The sequence below is a fragment of the Leuciscus leuciscus genome, assembly GCF_965113295.1.
Source record: "Leuciscus leuciscus genome assembly, chromosome: 13".
Classification (NCBI taxonomy): Eukaryota; Metazoa; Chordata; class Actinopteri; order Cypriniformes; family Leuciscidae; genus Leuciscus; species Leuciscus leuciscus.
Window position 1 is genome coordinate 6,084,348 of NC_138737.1, and position 15,894 is coordinate 6,100,241.

Sequence of the window (15,894 nt, forward strand, 5' to 3'; positions counted from 1 at the left end):
GGTACTTTTGACACCAACCCTAGTGTATGATAATTATCTACAAAATGACAGGATGCTTAACCCTAAGGTAATGCATAATACTTTTTAAAGGATTTTTAAATTGTAGAAGAAACCTCTGCCTAGCTTCAAGGCAGATAGATAACATCAACTCATAAATGTGATTTGTCTTTGCTCACTAGATTACAGGAGACAAATATTAAAGATTCATAAATAAAGCGTCAAGGGTTTCTAGAGACAGACCATGTGTGGTACACTTGACTGGTTTAAAATGTCAGAGGCGTATTGATTTTGATGTCTAGCCATCACCTTCTTCATCTCTCACATAATAAGCTATTGCTTCCTACCCTGTCTGGTTTGAATAGATTTTTCATCAAAGATACATTACATCAGATTAAGATGTGTAATCATGTTAGACAGTTTCCCCTACACAGGCATTCCTGAAAAGTCTGCAACACGTCACAATTAGGTCAATAGGAATCATGTCTAGCATCCACAAATTAGTTTTTCAGGAGCAACAATAGAAATAAAATGGAAAACAAACAATAGACTGAAGGTCTGCAATTATGTGAGCATGGAAACTCTCTGTTACAGTGCAGGTACCTATAATGACACTGATATAAGCTTTAACAACATGATTTAAACAAGGACATGTTCCTGGGTCAACATGGAAATAACAATCAAATTAACCAATCAGATTTTAGGGTACGAGGCTTCAAAAACATTATCAGCCCATCTTTTTTTTTTAGGGCTTGGATATGGATAGGCATATGTTTAGAGATAAAAAATTATGACTAATACCAATATGCTGATAATTACATTAATGTTAAAATCGGTAATGAGTAAATGGACAAACTTTTAAATGTATACTACTTCATTAAAATTAAATAAAAATTAAATAAAATGCTTAACTTTTGATATATAAAAAAAAAAAACTTTATTTAATGCAAAAATAACTATATAGTGATATATATTGTTATCATGAAATAAAATTACTCATCATGATATAAGATTTTGGTCATATCGTCCACCCCTAGCAAATTTTTTGGGAAACAAAATGAAAAGGTTAAATCGTCACCATAATCTATTGCTATCACTTTAAGTTAGTTTACCAGACAGCCAGAGAGATAGACAGAGAGACAGACAGACAGTTCAATTCAAGTCAAAGTCAAAGACTCACCGTATTAATACAAGGCAGCTCCTTGTTGAGCAACCACGGCAGAGACAGCTTTCCTTCCCCACGGTAACAGGACTTGATCCTCTCTCGCATGGCCAGGTTAATCTGGTGCAGTGTAAAGAGGCACAGCACTGTTTCTCTTGGTGGGTTAGCCCTGTTCTTCTGACCCTGGGAGAATATCACGAACAGGACATCCTCATCCTCAGACAGGCCAAGAGCCTGGGCCAGAATCTTCCCAGGACGGTGTTTGTAGGCGGCTTGAACAAGTCGGTATTCCACACCATCCTTGGTGCACCCAAGCGGGAACTCGACGTAGGAGTAGAACTCAGTGTCGTTGGAGCACATGCGGACGATTTTTGAGGTGAAGAACTTCTCGCCCGTCGCGTCCACCTGGGTGAGCTGGGTATCCAGTTGCAAAGTGAGGAAATAGATGTACGTACGGCTGGAGAACCCATAAACGTAGTAGATGTCAAACGCGGGATATTGAGACAGGGTGTCTGAAGGTATCTTTATTTGTGAAGACACAAACTCATCTTGGTAGACCAAGCTGAACATGTTCACACTCTCCTCATCAGCCACCAGTTTACGGCTGGATAGGGTTGGAAAATACTCAGATTTGCCATCGATGGCAGCACCGATAAAGAGGCGACTACCACCTTTCTTTTTCTTCTTCAAGTCTCCGTCATCGTCGCCCACCACGACTCCAGCCATCCCATCTGACTCTTTGGCTCCCGAGAGGTAATGTTCTTTACGGTGATGCGGTTCACCAAGCTTGAAGAGATCTTCCAGCCGCAGGAACTGGCACACGCCCTGCCAGATGCTTCCACAGGCCACCAGGCGGTTGCCAGCGTAATCAACCAGCAGCAATTTGTTGACGTTGTCTGTGGATTCCAGATTCTGCTTGCAGGCTCGTACATTGGGGGGTGGGTAGCACTTGGCATTGTCGTCCACGGGACCCGTCTGGTGCGAACGTAGTTCGGTCAGATTGGCGGTGAGCTTGTATACCCGGTTTATCGCGCCGACAAACACCTCGCCAGACTTGCGGTGCACCGTGAGGTGCGTGAGGCTCGTGTCTTTAACCCTGAAGCTTCCGGTGACTTCAGGGTGTTCCGTAGGAGTCATGGGAAACGCCATGATGGTCCCGGTCAAAACAGAGACGGCAAATACCAGCAGCCACAAGGACCTCATGATTCCAAACCTTCAATCGTGGGGGGGGGAATGAGACGAAGCTCTTCCCTCAAGCTTATTCCAGGCCTTTTCTTCTTTTGCTGTCTCAGTGGTTCATGTCTACAATGAAAGAGAGAGAAACGAGAGAAAAAAAAATGAGATTATGCAGGCAAAGCAATGTCTTATCTTTAAAAGTTTAATTGCATTAAAGGGGTCATCATCACACTTTAAGATTTCACTTTTTCCCCAAGGCAATGTTTTTTGCAAAGAAAAAAAAAAGTCATAATTCAGTTTTTTTGACCCACACTCTGAACCTTAAAATCAAACATTCTGTTTCTTGCTGATTTGCAATATAGTACAATATAGTGTGCGCTGACTCATTCTTCAATAACAAACTCTTTCTAAAGCTGCAATACCTATCAGTATCACAAAATGCTAAAAGAAATCAAGCAATTGATCATGCAATGATGATCATGCTTCTAGCAACAATACACTTCATCTACTTCTTTGGAAGGATATTCAAAGCTTCTAATGTTCTATAAAACCACAAACAAATTTGGCCGATTTCCCCACATTTTACTGAGAATCCATGTAGCTCAATCAACCGAGTAAAGTGCTAACACTATCAAGATCATATGATTCCTTGATAATGCATATGTATACCTTGTCTACCATGAAACATATCCAACTTCCTCTGTATTACCACACCGTGATTAGACGGGCCAAGTTTCTGAACATCGAAAATGCACTGTTGGTGTGTAAATGTGAATAGTCATGTGTTGCATGTATTCATCTGTCTTGTATACATGTACAAGAGGTGTTTGTGGCAAGCAGGGCAGGGCAGAGAGCCGTGGGAATGGAGTCGGTGGCGCGAGTGTTAATGAGAGTCACCTACGTGCCACACTGGTCTCGAGTCCCAGGAGGAGCTCCGGAAATATAAAAGGAGGAGTGACAACAGTGCAAGGTGAGAGGACAAGGCCTGGACTTTCTCCTTGCACTGTCATCACCAACTGTTATCCTTCTGAAGCTCCTCCGTGGGACTCGAGACAGATGTGGCGGTCATTAACATTAACGTCAATTAACATTCCCACGGCTCTATGCCACAGCGTTCTTGGAATTTCTTACCGGGAATGAAGATTTAAGGTCTAGTGCAATGAACTTTGACAATGGCCGATTTTAAAACCCAACAATCAGAATTTCATCACTTCTGCCTGAGACTCAATCCATCCCTGCCATTTGGAGGCATTAGTGACTCAGAGTGGACTGTGAGCCAGTGCGTGACAGCTGGGTGAGGGGATTTTGGGGGTATGTATTGATCGAGTGGCTTCTGTTGGTGCCAAGCCTTGTCACTCCCACTCCTTTCACTCAATGGATTGCTAATAAACCTTTATGGTCATTGCAAGCACTAATCCCAAGCAAGCGCATTTGTTAATTAGGAAGCACCCCTTAACCAGACAGCAAGAACAGGGATGGGAATCATAAGGAATTTAATGATTCTGGTTCAGATTCAGATTACACTAAGTGATTCTGGCTCATTGTGATTTGGAGGAGAAAAGGGTGGACAGTAGAAACCCTCTTCAAAGGCCTGTTGTCAAATGTTGATTATTTTACATTTCAAAACAATAATGCAGGGTTCCCACACCAATACCTTTTCATGACCTTTCCAAACAATTGTGATTATTGAAAAAGTATTTTTAAAAATGATTCAAATTACAATCAATTTGCTAATGTATCATTCAGAGCAATCTGGGAACCTGTTCGACCAAATAATTCAAAGAACTAAAATGTGGTTACAAATCAGGCTGTGGCTTGAGAGCAAAATCTCTGCCAATTAAATATCTTAGAACAATGACTAGCAGTATTTACATTAATTTTAGAAAATCCATGATTTTATTCATTTCCATAACTTTCAAGGCCAGGAAAATTCCATTTTAAAATTGCTTGATACTGTTTATCCATGTTTTCAATGGCCATGGAAAACCCACGTGCCATGGAAATCATTCACTTCCAGTATCAGAGCTCCAGACTAACATTTGAGAGCAGTAGCAACGGTGTCACTAAGTTCTACAGATGGTGGCATCAGCACCTGATCTGGAAGTGCTGGGTGGGGATTTTTATTCATAAAGGTAAGTTAATCAAAAAATGCCTATTATTTTGCATTATTAAGTGCAGTAATATATACTATTAAATGTTTATTTCTTGGAAATGCACATTTGACAGTAAAGCACTGAGCTTGGAGTTGCAGATCAAATTAACTTTTATTAACAACAGTAACATGTAAAAAACACATTTTTATATGGAAAATTTTGAGCTTTGAAGTGCTGGGAAAAGTGAGAGGCACATGAAAGTCCTTGAAAAGTGCTTGAATTTCACTCTTAAAAGGTTGTATGACCCCTTAAATGAATAATGTAAAAACATTAGACTATTTCTTCCACAATACCATGGTTACAGCGTTACTACATTAAACCCATGGTGAAAAAAACTTGTTTGTTCATGGCACAATGTTTCTCCTGGTTTCCACATCAGCACTGTTTGATCTGATATTATCTATGATTTATAATAGAGAATTCTGCACTGAATTTGAATGCTTCTCACTAGATCTCCCAGTGATGTGTAGTAAATGTCTCATGATCCAAGATCGGCTCATGAGTAAACCTGTTCTGAGCTTGCGCTGTCTAATATAAGTCCAAGCTGATAAACTGGTGGTGCTGCGCAAGGTTATTTTAATAAACGAAAACTGAAACTAAGACTAAAACTATTGGTCAAAAAACATTTACATAAACTGAAATAAAATAGAAATTTCAACATAAATGAAAAACTAAAACTAAATGAAACTAACAACAGTTACTGAAAAACTAACTAAAAATAAATTATAATCAGCAAAAATAAATAATCGGTTTCGTAAATAATAAACTCTCATCCTGTACTGCAAAATCAAGTTTTTTCATTGAACTGCGCTACTTTATTTTTCAATGTAAACACGCACTAGATGGACACGTATGACCATTGCGCTCACGTCTTTTGCAGTGTCTCATGCATGACATGGCGTTCTAAAATGCGGCAAGTTAAACTAAGTTCAACTTTTAAAAGCTCTCAAGACCTTGTGCTTTTTCCCCATTCTGCCCGCATCTCATGTTTTTCAAAGCAAAAACGCTTTATGTGTGAACCAGCCCTTAAGAGGCCGAAATGGCCAAATAAGTATTTCCATCATGTCCTTATGCAAATACAGCTGTAACCATCTAATGTGAAACTTAATAATTCAATCTTTTTCATATGCAACAGAAATTGCAGCTCTTATCAGTTGGGCAACTTGGTGGTGGAACCAGTGCGACCTCTAACAAAACTTAGTCGCACCGGCAAGAAAAAAGATGGCAAAATGCGACCATTTGGTTGCAGTCTGGAGCCCTGAGTATTTCAAATAAAAAAGGAACTAGTTCTGAATAATTTTAATTCATATTAATATAATTAATTATAATTAATAATATGAATCGAATTCTCGATTTTTAAACCTGAGCAAGACACAAGACGACAGAGAGAATATGGAAGGAACACAAAAAACGCAGCAAGAGGTTGTAGCACCATTTCATTCACTCTGAAAATTTAACACAAGCGGTTTGCAGATCAAACACGTCGGTCGTTTGTTCAATCACTGCTTCCCCCCATTGGGCAGAACAGCAGGAATGAAAGAGGTCTGCAAGGCTTCTGCTGTATGTCTCCCTTTCATTCTGTCTTTCTCTCCAAAGAGAAGGGAAGGGAAGGGTCAGGAAGGGCCACATTAAGCACACACAGGCGGAATAAGGCTTCACTGCAACCACAACCTAAGCACTACAGTTTTTCTGCATGTGGCAGGACTAAAGAGTCTTGCTTAAATTTGTCTCTGGAAAACATGTGCTCAAGCTATACTGCCACTTTTTTTTTTATTGAAGTTTATTGGCAGTGATAGAATAATATAGGCCTATCACAATATCCAATTCTCACTATACAGTATAGCTACTTTAGGTTCAATTAATGAAAAAGCTGGCCATCTAAAGCGCAAATGATGCGATCTACATTTCTCCCATTGAATAAAAGCAAAGCAAACATCATTTTCTCTCATGCATTTGTCAGTTTCAAATCGCATAACAATAACAACATCTGAATGATGATTTGCCATAGCCTATATTAAATCACAAAAAATCCATCTGCAAGTTTCAGACCTAAAACCAATTTGAAAAAGTATGTACAAAACACACAAATTCAGGGATTTCACAAACAGTGCACATAAAGATGAAGTATTTCCAACACAACTGATATCTGCATGGTAAAACAAAGAAAGGACGATGTCAATTACTGTGATGCCATCTTATAAAGCGCACCTTTGAAAGATTCCTGTAATTTAACATGTAAACAATGCTGGAAAAATCACTGCAGCCTTTCGGGTTCCTAAAATCTGAAATCCTTGCTCATTGTATTATAATGATGTATTGTAATCCATTCCCTGATTTGCAGGAGAAGCTATTGAACAGCAATCACAGTAATTTGATTAGCACAGTGGAAGCCGGCTGGTGCCAGTGCAAAAGCTGAATGCCTAAGCAGAATGCTTGAACCCAGAAAAAAAAAAAACAGACAGAGAGAGAAAGTAACATAAGCATCAGGGGGTATCTGCTCAGATCTAAGCATTACTGTACATCTTAATAGCAAATTAGGCAGATTTCATAGTCTTTAGTGTTTATTGCTGTTTTCATAATGCTTAACACACAACGGGTGGCCACGGAACACTGCAAACATAAAATATATCAAAATTAAACCATTCGCACTAAATTTCCCATCAAAACAGAGCACAGAGAAAGCAAACATGCAATCTGCTAGTAAGAAGTCGTCGCCGAAAGCATTAGCGCCCATCAGCACACTGAACTGCCTATGCGCTGGTGGAGTTGGCAAATCTACGCCGACCCAAAACAAATATTTATATGTATACAGTATAAGACTGTTTGGGCACTCTGCAATATTTCAAGACCATCAATATTTCTGACAAACGCCCCCCTGTGACCTTTCTGCCCGTCCTGAATTGTAAACAAGAAGCCGAGTGGAATCCTGATGAGACGAGCAGCGCTGTGCCCATAAAACAACGGCACAAATCTCAGTGAAAGCGGGTAGAGAGGGGCGCAACGATCTTGAGCACTATGAGAGCTCGTGGTTAGTGGTTCAGGAAAGAGAGAGAATCACACGATCACCTGACACGCCACAGTCGGGGTGAAGCAAGTGCCTTGAAATATCAATAACAGAAAGTAATTCATTTATTTCCTTTCACAGGGAAACAGCTTCGAGACGATTCAAGGTCTGAGGCATGTCTGCTGTGCTTTGACAAATTCACTAAATGATTTTAAATGACACAGGCAGGTAATAACCCATAGAAATATTTACCAGGGAAATCACAGTCTCTGTCAAAACAACTAAAAAAAAAAGCACCAATGGAGAGAAAATAAATTGATACAAGGATCTAAAGCAGGGTTTTTCAAAACTGGGGTCAGGGATATAGACATTACTATGGTAAATGTTTTATGGGAGAAAACTGAGTAACACTTTATTTTAAGGTGACGTAGTTACATGTTAATACATGTACTTACTATAGTAGTAACAGTACATTTTGCATAATTACAAACTATAGTACATAGTTTGTTACTCAGTACTTATTTGAGTAAGTACACTGTAACTACATCACCTTAAAATAAAGTAACCGAAAACCGCTAACGTTTTTGTCATGTGAACATTCACCCAAAATATATAGAGAGAGAGAGAGAGAGAGAGAGAGGGAGGGAGAGAGAGGGAGAGAGAGGGAGAGAGAGGGAGAGAGAGAGAGAGAGAGAGAGAGAGAGAGAGATTTTTTTGATTTTTAAAAAAAACAATTTTATTCCATACAATCAATTCCAAAAACAATCATACACTATACAACTCAATTAAAAAATAGAGAAAAAGATAGATCCCCTCCCATCACAGCACAGAAAATATTTTTATAACACCACTGCGTTTCAAATGCTGTCATATCATTCATTAATTTATAATACCTAAAATCAACAACAATTCTAGACTTAACATAGGCTTTAAATAGACACATAATCTCTTGGCCAAGTCTATTCTCTATTCTATTTTTCCTGCTTAAATAAATTGCAAGCTTTGCTTGACCAATCACATAGTTAATCAGCTGCCATTTTACTCTTTGCTTTTGACTATACCCTGCCCCCAAAATAAAGGCATTATGCGTGAACTTCTCTCCAAATTTTGACAACACTTGACTCAATAAAACAAAAAGTGATTTAAGTCTTACACATTCTAAAAAACAATGAAACACTGTTTCCCTTAGACCACAAAACACACACTTATCATTAACACTGGGATTAATAACAGAAATAAATGCATTAACTGCCACAGAACCGTGTAAAATTCTCCATTGTAAATCTCCAGATTTCTTAATCAATGGTGGTTTATAAAACACTCTCCAAAATGGTTTAGCTTTTTCACCCATCCCAAGCTTTTCCTTCCAAACTGTATCAACTCTCCCATTTAAAGCAACTCTATTAAAAACTTTTACACAACACTGATAAAGAACTTTGCCCTCCACTATGTCCAAATCCAAATCTTTCAGCCCGTGAAGGTCTAGCAAAGGACCTGTCATATCCTTCAAATCCGGAGTAATTCTAATTTTCGGAACAGGATCTTCTTTATCAGGAACCTCCAAACCCTTCCCAAAATCCTCAAGTAGTGTGATTTCCACATCCGTGAGCTTCTTCCTCCACTTTTCTACTATTGTTCCTGTGTGGCGAATTGACCTTTGCCCCAGCATCAGGGCTACTGCTGTAACATCACTTAAATCAGGGCCAGCCACACTGACAATTTGCCTCAGCTTCACAGTTCCAGAAGCACACAACCTCTGAGTGAGGCCTGGTACCTCATCCGTTACATCTAGACGAGCCCCTTTGACTAGGGGCTCCTCCAACAGCCAAAATAAAGAGTCTGAATTGTCCATTCTCTTGAGAGTGAAGAGTCCCCACATTTTAAAAAGTCCACAATAAAAAGGAGATATGTTATTCAGGTTCAACTTCCTGTAATCCATAAAAAGGAGGCCAACATCAAGTCCAAGTCCCTCCACCCTTTGTAGGATGACCTTGGTCAAGTTCCTCCACACCAGATCATTGGGGCCTGTTAAAAATCTCTGAATGAATTGTAAACGAAATGTTGCCATTCTGCTTGGTAAATGGACCAAACCTTGTCCACCTTCATCTTTAGGAAGAAACAATACACTTTGTGGAATCCAGTGCAATCGATCCCAAAAAAAATCCACAAAAATTCTTTGCAGCTGAGATAATAACCCTATGGGTGGATCCACACAGAACAGTTTATGCCAGAGTACCGAAGCTACCAAATTATTCACTATTAACACTCTTCCCCTAAAAGATAATTGTGAATGAATCCACTTCCATTTAGCCAGTCTACCTACCATCTTCTCTACTACCCCATCCCAATTATTTTGTTGTGTAATTGCATCTCCAAGATAAACTCCCAAATATTTGAGACCTCCCTTTTTCCAGGTTATTCTATCAGGTAAAACTGGTAGGCCCTGCTCCCATTTTCCTATAGCCAATGCCCCGCTCTTTTCCCAGTTTACTTTAGCAGCTGAGATAACTCCAAAATCTCTTATAATACCCTCCATATGGTTAATATCTCGCTGCCCATTAACCATGATTATGACATCATCAGCATAAGCTGAAACTTGAAATATATTACCGTTGTGCAAAGAAAAACCTTCAATTTTTGATCGTAATTTATTCAACAAAGGCTCAATAGCCAAAGAATATAACATTCCCGATATTGCACAACCCTGTCTAATGCCCCTAAAAACCTTAAAAGGGGCACTCAAACCACCATTGATTTTCAAAACACTTTCAATGTCCTGGTACATAACTTTGATCATATTAATAAACTCCAATCCAAAATTAAAAGCATTTAAAGTTTTCCAAAGATATCTGTGCTCGACTCTGTCAAACGCCTTTTCTTGATCGATAGAAACAAGACCCAAATCAACACTAGAAAAATTGCAAATATTTAAAATATCCCGTATAAGGCAAACATTATCAAAAATAGATCGTCCGGGAATACAATAAGTCTGGTCAATATGGATGACTTCCCGCATCACCTTTTTCAGCCTATTAGCCAGGGCTTTAGAGAATATTTTCAGGTCAGAGCATAGCAAACTCACTGGTCTCCAGTTCTTTATATCTTGTAGATTCCCTTTTTTAGGTAACAGGGTAATCACCGCTCTTCTGCAGCTTAAAGGCAACAACCCCTCAGTTAAGCTCTCATTGAGAACACCCAACAGGTCATTACCCAAAACTGCCCAGAACTCTCTGTAAAACTCCACAGGGAGCCCATCCATGCCAGGGGCTTTACCCCCCTCCATCGCTTTCAGAGCAGTGAACAGCTCCTGCTCACACAGCGGCAGCTTCAGCTCTGCTTTTGAGCTCTCTGAAACACGGGGTAGACCTTCGTAGAAGTGAGCAGACAAATCATCATCCTCAACATACTCGCTGCTATACAGCCCAGTATAGAACCGTACGGCCCTCTTTCTTATCTCAGAGGGTTCTGTTAGCTCACGCCCATCTTCAGAGCACAAACAGTGAATGCAACGACTCTGACCATTCTTTCTCTCAAGACTGAAAAAGAATTTAGATGGAGCATCCATTTGTGAAAGGTTTAAAAAGCGAGATCGCACCAATGCTCCTTGCGCCCTAACTCCCAATAGGTTTAAAAGAAAAGATTTTTTGGATTTAAGAGTCTCCAAATATCTTTGCTCTTTGGTAGCATCAGCCAAATCCTGCAATTCAACTATTTCAGTTTCTAACTTTTTCATAGATCGTGTTATATCCCTGGTAACATTGAAAGTGTATTGTTGACAAAGCATCATTATTTTAACCTTCCCAATATCCCACCACTGACGCAGATCTTCAAACTCGTCTTTTCTCGTCTTAAAATTGTCCCAAAAAAAGCAAAAAACATCTCTAAAATTCTTATCATTCAGCAGAGACGTGTTGAAATGCCAATATGCACTTCTGGCCTTTATATTTGCTATAAATACTTGACATGTAACTAAACAATGATCTGAAAAACCTACTGGAGCAATTACACATTTTTTAATAATATTAAGATGATGCTTATAACAATAAAACCTATCAATTCTAGCTAGGGATATAACATTTCCCCTTGCATGTGCCCATGTATATTGTCTGACATCACTATTAGCCCCCCGCCATATGTCACATAAACTGTGAGTCTCAACTAACTCGCATATAACACGAGCTGAAGCAGCATGTGGTTCTACGTGGTTCCGATCCAATACATAATTTTCTGTGCAGTTAAAATCTCCCCCAAAAAACAAATAATCATCAGAAATATAATCCTGCAAAATACTATTAATATTGTTAAAAAAAATAACTCTTTCAGCCCCAACAGTTGGAGCGTATATGTTCAAAAAAACCAAATTGAATCTTTCAAATTTTGCTTTTAACAGCATGAGTCTACCTGGTATTACATGTTCCAATTCATATGAAATAGGCAGGAATGTTTTGGCAAAAAGTACAGCCACCCCTCCTCTGACTGAACTCATATGAGAAAGCACTACTTCCCCATCCCACTCCTTTTTCCAATCGATTTCGTTTAAACTATCACTGTGTGTTTCTTGAACCATCATAACATCCAAGCTCTTTTGTCTGATTAGCTCAAAAAGTAATGCTCTTTTCTTTATATCTCTTGCACCATTCAAATTCAGAGTACCTATCCTTATCGTACTCATTAAATAGTGTGTTATCAAGAGATACAAAGCAAACAATAACTTAAAATAACAAAATGACTTATGTCGTTTCAAAACCATCCTCAATTTTTTGTTTTAGTTTCAATTTAGACACAAATTTCTTCAACCTGAACATTTCTTGAACAGTGAAATGCTCCTCACTGTCACCCCTCATTGTCATTGCAACTGAATCTATGAATAGTTTACGATCAGGGAAATACTCCTCAACCTGGACATTTTTCATATTCTTTGTTTTGTGAAGGAATAATCTTATTTTTCCAAATGTGTACACACCTTGATGATCGTACTGTCCATTTCTGCTAGCTGTTGCCTCAACATCAGACTCAACTGAGCTGCATTCAGTATCATCTTTTCTATTAGCTGCGTCTACAGTCACCTGACCAGTGCTCTTATTCTTTAAGCTTTTCTTTACTCTTTTCCTTTTAGTAGAGGGAGTTTTAAAAAGTTCTTCATCCCTCAGCATCTCAGTGTCCAGACTCTCTTGAGCCTCAATACTTTCTGCAACAGCAGATACATTCTCCTGTGATTCATCAGTTTCATTCTCTACATTGTCTGCACCTATCGTTATGCCATGAACGTGTTCCCCTACACTCTCCACAGCTTCCTCATCCTCAACAGTCTCACTTCTCCTACTTTCCACATGCATGTCTTCCTCCGCAAAAGCAGCACTGGTCCCAGCAGAAGCAGCACTGGTCCCAGCAGAAGCAGCACTGGTCCCAGCAGAAGCAGCACTGGTCCCAGCAGAAGCAGCACTGGTCCCAGCAGAAGCAGCACTGGTCCCAGCAGAAGCAGCACTGGTCCCAGCAGAAGCAGCACTGGTCCCAGCAGAAGCAGCACTGGTCCCAGCAGAAGCAACACTGGTCCCAGCAGAAGCAATCTCACCCATCCTCTCATTACCTACAGTTTCAGCATCATTAACTTTCTCAGTACATGCACCTCTAATGTGTCCCTCTTTTCCACATCGGAAACATTTCATAATATCAGAGGTAACAAAAACCACATAATCAAAACCATCAACCTTAAATTTGAAAGCCACATTCAATTCGTCTGCATCCTTCTTCAAAACCATATAAACCTGACGTCTAAAACAAACAACATGCTTAAGTAGCGGTGACTTACAACCAAACGGGATCTTTTTCATTTGGGACACTACTTTACCATGCCTTGACAGCTCTGCTATCAAGAGTTCATCTTTAATGAACGGGGGAACATTAGACAGAATAACTCTTTTCGCCGGTTGAAGCAGCGGCATTACGGGAGTGAAGGTATCCTGTATAACAACGCCATTCTGAACAACACTATTAACTTTTTCAATAGTGTCTAGAAAGACAACAACAGCGCTGTTCATGCGAGAAGCAGATAATATGCTATCGCAACCAACAACTTCTCCTACAGCCAAAACACATTGTTCCACCGATACATTACTCACAGGCGCGAGCTTGATACCGTGTCTTCGCGACAACCGGTCCAAACTCACGCGTTCTGAGGACGCCATTGCCACCCAGCAAACGCCGGACAGCGGCGAAAATCGTCCCACCTAAAACCTACCAAGCCTATATTAACAATCTCAAACTCACACTTCTTAAAAAATCTTTAAACAAAAACAGTAAGAAAGTTAAGAGAAAGAGAGGGAAAAACTCACTCACACCAGCAGTACTCTCACCGCAAACTCCGCCCACTCACTCACAGCATCCGCTCACAGAGAGAGAGAGAGAGAGAGAGAGAGACAGAGAGAGAGAGAGGGAGAGGGAGAGGGAGAGGGAGAGGGAGAGGGAGAGGGAGAGAGAGAGAGAGAGAGAGAGAGAGATACATCACTAGTCCATCTAATCAAGGACTCACAACAGCATCCTCTTCTCCTCACTTCTGTAATGAGGGTCAACAGCTCTTGATTACAAAGACGACGACGAAAAAAAATGCTATTTCACGGGATTGGACACATGATATCACACATGGATGAATCCACACTGGGACCGATCAGGCCAACAGGGAAGCATAAATATATACAGCTTATATTATATATATATATATAATTTTTAATCTCCATTTTCCATGTAAAAGAGCACACCAACCACAACCCATTTACATTAACATAGGAGGCACATTGGAAAATGCAAATGTACACTTTATTTATATTAAAAAATTTTATTTTTAAATATACTATCTTAGAACATTCAATATATTACATTATATATTTAAATAATGCTATACCATATTAACAACTAATTCGACACAGCACTAAAAATATCTGACATATAACTCAATTAAAACAACAGCATTCAGGAATACAAAAAAGTGTCCGGTGTGAATAACTAAATCTACTAAATCAACTGCAGAAAAAATTAGAGACTCGCTGTGGACTCTGACAGATTTATGTTCAAAGATATGGAAATGATCAATATATTGACTTCTAAATCCACTTTTTATGTCATGTCAATTCAATGCTTTCCTCTGCCACAGTAACAATGTCTTTGAACGATCTTCATTTAGGTGATTTTTCTCCGAAAATATTGATATATGTGATTAACTGTAATTTAATTTGATGAATTAACTGGTTTATTAATTTAATTGAAGTTTTTAATTGATTGACAACCCAAATATAAAACAAAACCATTGTCAAAAGTGGAACTAATGGCTTCATACTAATGCAGACTGTTCAAACATTCCTCCCATGCCTCTTATTCTCAACACAAATATTGTTCCAAATGAAAAAAAGAGCAAAGTAAAATAAAGCCCAAGTCATCTGATATAACTGACAGAGCTTGAGGCAAACATCATATGCTGTATCTGTTGGCAAGACGCTGCCGTGGCCGTAAGCGAGTCCGTCCTCGAGTGACCACAATATCAACAAAGGGCCGAACCCTCCATATATACAATCCTCAAAATAATTCGGCATCACATATATAATGCACTTCTCTTCTGAGGGTCATAACCTTAAGCATTATGAGCTCTCAGGGTCGCAAGAGGCGGCTGAGGAACCTCCATGTGTCCTCCGATTATTTCCTCCTTTTGTTATTTTAGTTTTGAGTCTCATCCTGTTGGAGGCCGGGGTCAAATATTTTGTGAACGTTCTCTCTTTCACTCCTGAAATGATTGTCTATGCAGGGAAAAAAAGCATAACAAATATATTTGTAGCATTACCGCTTTTGAAAAAGTGAGGTAGTAACTAAAACGAGATTTACTGACTAACCCAAGTCAAACAAAGTTCAACTGCAAATTTCTTTATTATGGTTTTGATATTAATATATATGGTCTATGATATTAAATATGACTCGGGTCACCAATAGTCTGCCAGGCAAAAATCTTAAACACAAAAAGTTATAACCCTGTCCCTTACCGAGGAAAGGGAATATAAAACGTTGAATGTAAAAGAGACTGATGGATAAACATGCAGTCAGTTCAACAGTTTATAATGTGTTTTTAACATCATTTTAGGGTTTGTTGTCACAAGACAAGACACTTTTCAACAACAGTCAACATTTGGGTACACATCAACACAACCCTTTTAAACCACTATCTGTCTGTCTGCCTGCCTCATTTTCATTCGCAAAACATTAAATATGGCATCTAGCATGACTAAGTGTAAGTAATGGGTGGGCAATGTTGTCACAATTAGTTGTTTTTTAAGACCATTTTGCAAGTCACTGAACAATACTGAATACCTTCTGTGATCCGATGTGGATTCTGATCACCGTATAAGGCAAAAAATATTTAT

At 39.2% G+C, this 15,894-nt stretch overlaps 1 protein-coding gene across 1 annotated transcript in view; it reads right to left on the reverse strand.

Annotated features, from left to right (window-relative positions):
* plxna3 (plexin A3) overlaps nt 1-15,894 on the reverse strand; it is a 179,726-nt gene that overhangs the window by 158,661 nt on the left and 5,171 nt on the right. The window contains exon 2 of the mRNA XM_082189123.1: nt 1,178-2,461. Coding sequence (XP_082045249.1) covers nt 1,178-2,362 — 1,185 coding nt within the window. The 5' untranslated portion in view covers nt 2,363-2,461. The remainder of the gene's footprint in view (nt 1-1,177; nt 2,462-15,894) is intronic.